The sequence below is a fragment of the Octodon degus genome, unplaced genomic scaffold, assembly GCF_000260255.1.
Source record: "Octodon degus isolate 3935 unplaced genomic scaffold, OctDeg1.0 scaffold00036, whole genome shotgun sequence".
Classification (NCBI taxonomy): Eukaryota; Metazoa; Chordata; class Mammalia; order Rodentia; family Octodontidae; genus Octodon; species Octodon degus.
The window spans coordinates 16,708,482-16,712,920 of NW_004524612.1; the positions used below are offsets into that span (position 1 = coordinate 16,708,482).

Below are 4,439 nucleotides of genomic sequence, written 5' to 3' on the forward strand. Positions count from 1 at the left end.
CAGGCATGAGCAACCCTGAAGTCATCCGCAACCTGGAGCGCGGCTACCGAATGCCACGCCCCGACACGTGCCCGCCGGCCCTGTACCGCGAGGTGATCTCCGAGTGCTGGCGTGGGCGCCCCGAGGAGCGGCCCACCTTCGAGTTCCTGCAGTCGGTGCTGGAAGACTTCTACACGGCCACGGAGGCCCAGTATGAGTTGCAGCCCTAGTGAGGCCAGCGCCTCAGTGGGACACGGTGAGGACCGTGGGGCAGAGGCAGCTGCAGGGCGCCGCTGTGTCCAGACAGGCGCCTGTGCATCCGGCTGGCGGATCCCGGTCCGCTTCCCGCGCTCGGCTTCTCTGTCACGTGGGGGCCACCGAGTGAGGACTTAGCCCAGCACTCACCTTCGACGTGCAATGCCCGGCCAGGCCCGGCCCGGCGCGGGGTCCCCAACCCGGCTGCGCTGCCGCGCCCTAGCCTCCTCCCCGATCCAGTCCAGCCAGCGCGCCCTCTGTGTCCCTGCGGGGCCATAGCCGGCTGTCGTGTCGCGCAGGACCCGCGGGAGGGGCGGGCGGGAGACCTGGAGCGAGCGGACCCCGCCCCGAGACGGCCCAGCGGCCCACTGCCCCCCTCAGCCCGCAGGTGGCGCCCTCGCCCCACCGATGCCGGGCCCCAGAGCGAGGAAGGCCGGAGCCGGCAGGAGCGGGCGCCTGGGGGCATTGGCCGCTGGGAGGAGCCCCACCCCAGGCGCCGAAACTCCAGGCCCGCGGGACCCGAAAGGGACACTGGAGGGGCGCGGGAAGGCCGGTGCCTATCCTCTCCACCTCCCTTCCTCTTCCTCTCCTTCCCTGTTTTTTTCCCTCTTCTTTTTGAGTGGTTTAGATTTTCAGTGAAATAAACACAAGATGCCGGGAAGGGGGCGTCATATGCCCGGCTCCCCAGTTTCCCCTGTTCTAACCATCTTTCGACCCGTGCTTCCTGCACTGGTCTGCAGTTACCAGAGCTCCTTGTATGGGGAACGTTCTGTGGATTTTAGCCAAGTGCGTACACCACACCTGTGTCATACACCCCACTTCCGGGCTCCGCCTGCTTGTCCCTTCCCCCTTGACCTCTGGGCACCCTCTTATCATAATTTGCTCACTCTGCCCTGACTGATGACCCACAAGGTAGTACGAGTAGTGGCACCCTATTACAGAGGGGGAAACTGAGGCACGGGTTGTCGCATACTACTCATGAGTAGTAGGGTGGGGTTGTGAGTCATCGCTGCAGGGCTGTGGGGTGGGTCCCGAGCCCACCTGCAGGGCCCTAAGGCCTAGAAGTGCTTACTATTTGGTTACACTATGTGGGTGGGGACAATCCGGATGAAAGTGACTTGAGTTCTGCATCCTCCTGCCTGTCTTGGCTGCTGAGCCGGACCTGGGGTTTGAACCCTGAACCTAGTAGGTGCACGTCTGGGGAGCCCCGGCAGAGAGCGCTGTGGTCACAGGGGGCTGGGAGAGAGGGTCCAGCCAACCCAGGAGGCTGGAGTGTAAGCCCTGGGGTGAGGGGGGTGGAACCCTGTTGCCTCCAACAGTAGGATCCCTGAGAGAGCCTCTGCCTGCCCCCAAGGGCTGTTCTGGTCAGTGGTTGCTGAGCCTGACCAGAAAACCCGGGGTTTAAACCTCCCCTACCAGTGGCCCCAGAAAAGGGGTTCCCAGAGTGGGCTGCCTGGGTGGGGCCCTGGGTGCAGGATACCTGGCCCGTGGAAACCGAACAGGCGGGAGAGGCCTGCCTCCTGCTTGTGGATGGCACAGGAGTGAGGCAGCGCCAACCCTAGGCTTGGGGTGGGAAAAGTGCTGCCCCAGGGGGCCTGGGAGCACCCAGGGATCCTCTGGGTTGGAGAGGACCCACAAAGTGGCTTCCTGTGCTGCCTCTGGCAGAGCAGCTGTCACCTCCCTGTGGCCCCCGCCCCCAGCACTCAGCCCTGCCCGGCCTGGAGAGCACATTGAGGTGGAAGTGGGGGCCAGGGGCCAGTGGAGGAACATTAAATGTAGCAGTGGGCCCTGTGCCCCATGTTTGAAGTCCTGCCTGAGTTGATGCCTGCCCAGGATGGAGGGTGTAGGGTGGCTGGAGCCCCCCGGTGCCCCTTCCGGCACCACCAGCTATGGGTACCTGGGGGCCCTCTGGTGCCAGGCCTTGGACCCTCAGGCCCACCAGGAGCCTTTCCCAGCTCTAATGTGCAAGTGACACCTGCAGAACCTGGTGAAGGAGCCCAGTTCTTTCTTTTCCTCCCCCAGTGGAAATGGACAGTGCGAGTTTTCTCACTAGGAGTGCATGCTTGCCCTAGTGGGCCCGGAACTGAATCCTGGCCCACTGGGTGTGTGCCCCTGTTCCTGCATCAGTACGTTTATATAGGACCAGGAGCCTTCTGATTCCCATGCAGGTGGCAGGGTGTGTGTGTGTGTGTGTGTGTGTGTGTGTGTGTGTGCTTCCAGCTGGGCTGTGTCTTGCTAGCTGGAGGGAATATCACCCCTGTGGCTGTCCTGTACATGTCCCCAACACTGAACCTGCATCCCTTAGGGGCTGGTGCCTGAGTCAGAGTCACAGGCCTGCTGTCCCTGTTCCAAACTCTGGTGAGGACAGCCGGAGCCTCTGGACACCAAGTCCTCCTTCTTAGGATGGGGGCTGTGCCTGCCTTGCTCTTCCTGAACCCAAGACAGGTCACTAATATGAATAACAGCAAGGGCACTGGTCCTGGTGTCCTGGCCCAACCCCAAACCCGAACACTTCCTCTCCCAGGGCATGTGATGGCAAACACCGCATCGCACTGCTGAGCCTATTTCTTTATCTGTAGAGCAGGCACAGCCATGACACCCCCAGAGCCCTCTGCTAGGCTTCGTGACAATACACCTGAGGTGTTTGCCTAGGGCCTAGGATACCTGGAGAAATTGGCTCCTGTTAGCAGTATGGTAAGCTCCCAAATGAGGCCTGTGCTGGGCTCCGCGACCTCTGCACTCCTCCAACTCAGGCGCCATCCTCCATCTGACACGGTCCCCTTTCCTGCAGTCCTCGCCCTCGGGCTGGCCCTTGCAGGAGCACACAGGCTGGGTGGGCATATCCAGCCCATGACTGCAGTAGCGTGGTTCCCGAGGCGAGGGTCCCTGGTCTGTAGGCCGCAGGGCACAACGTCTCCCAGGTGCAGAGTACTGAGGAAGCTGAGCGCTGTGTCAGCCTGCCAGGCCTCCTGTAGCCGCCACAGCTGACCTTTTTTTCCTCACAGTCCTGGAGACTGCAAGTCCCAGATCACGGCGAAGCAGGGCTGGCACTGCCTGGGGCCTCCCTCCCTGTCTTCCTCCCCAGCCCTGACAACCATCATTCCACTTTGTGTCCTATGATCAGTGTCTAGATGCCTCACTTCTGTGGCCTTCTGAAGTACCAATGTCTCCACGCTTGTCTCTTTTTGAGGCTCCATCACATTCCACTGCCTGGATCTTACTGTCAGCTTTTCCTGACACGCGCCACTTAAAGGAGTGGTTTCTGTGGCTCGCAGTTTCAGAAGATCCAGTGCATACACCCCCTCCGAGGTAGAAGCATCAGCGAAGAAGGGTGCGGCCAGGGAAAGCTGCCCGCATCATGGAGCCAGGAGGCAGAGAGAGCAGGAGCCAGAGAGAGGAGGGGCCCAGCGTCAGAACTGTGCCCTTCCAGGCACACCCCGGCATGCCGCTTCCTCCAGCTGGGCCCGGCCTCCTAATAGCACCTTCAGCTGTGAACCACCAGTGGGTTAATCCCACAGTTGGTCGCCACCTTCACCAAAGCCCCAACTCTAAGGGCTAGGTTGGGGAGACCTATTTTATTCGACTGTAACAGTGATGAACCACATTTTGGTTTCCCACTTATTTGTCAGCGGACGTCTGTGTGACCCCAGCTGCTGGCCATTGTGAGTGAGGCTGGCACACACACAGATGTACAAACACCTCCTTTGGCCCAGCAATGAGTCACTGCTGGGCCAAAGGCAGTTATGCTGAGTTTTGGAGGGGTCATCTTCCGGCTGCCACTGCATCTCCATGGTTTTATGCTCCCACCAGCAGTGACAGTGTCCCCACTTCCTCACCAGCACTTGTAGCTGCCTGCGTTTTCTAGGTGCCATTCTAGTGTACAAGGTGGGTGGTGTTTTAAGTCTTGGCTTTGGTCCCCACAGTAGGCACTCAGCCCTCCTTGAGATGCCCTGGAGTTGCGAGCTCTGAGTGTTTGCTGTGTGCTCCTGGCAGGTCCTCCAGGCCCTCTACCCCTGGAGGACCACCCTGGGCCCTGGATCTGGGGCTTTGTGGGTGGGGCTGGCCCAGGAAAGCTGGTCAGAAAGTCCCAGATGTCCCCAAGTGTGTGTACATCCTGGCCAGAGTGTGCTCAGACCCCTCTCCAAGTGTTCCCGATGACACCCAGCATCTCAGGCGTCACAAGAAGAGCATGTCAGGATCTGGGC

The 4,439-nt window shown here is 60.8% G+C and overlaps 1 protein-coding gene across 1 annotated transcript in view; it reads left to right on the top strand.

The window, feature by feature from the left end:
• The window catches only part of Blk (BLK proto-oncogene, Src family tyrosine kinase), a 53,733-nt gene extending 53,418 nt beyond the window's left edge, over positions 1–315 (top strand). Inside the window, exon 12 of the mRNA XM_004630759.2 lies at positions 4–315. Coding sequence (XP_004630816.1) covers positions 4–209 — 206 coding nt within the window. The 3' untranslated portion in view covers positions 210–315. The remainder of the gene's footprint in view (positions 1–3) is intronic.
• The last annotated feature ends 4,124 nt before the right edge of the window (positions 316–4,439 follow it).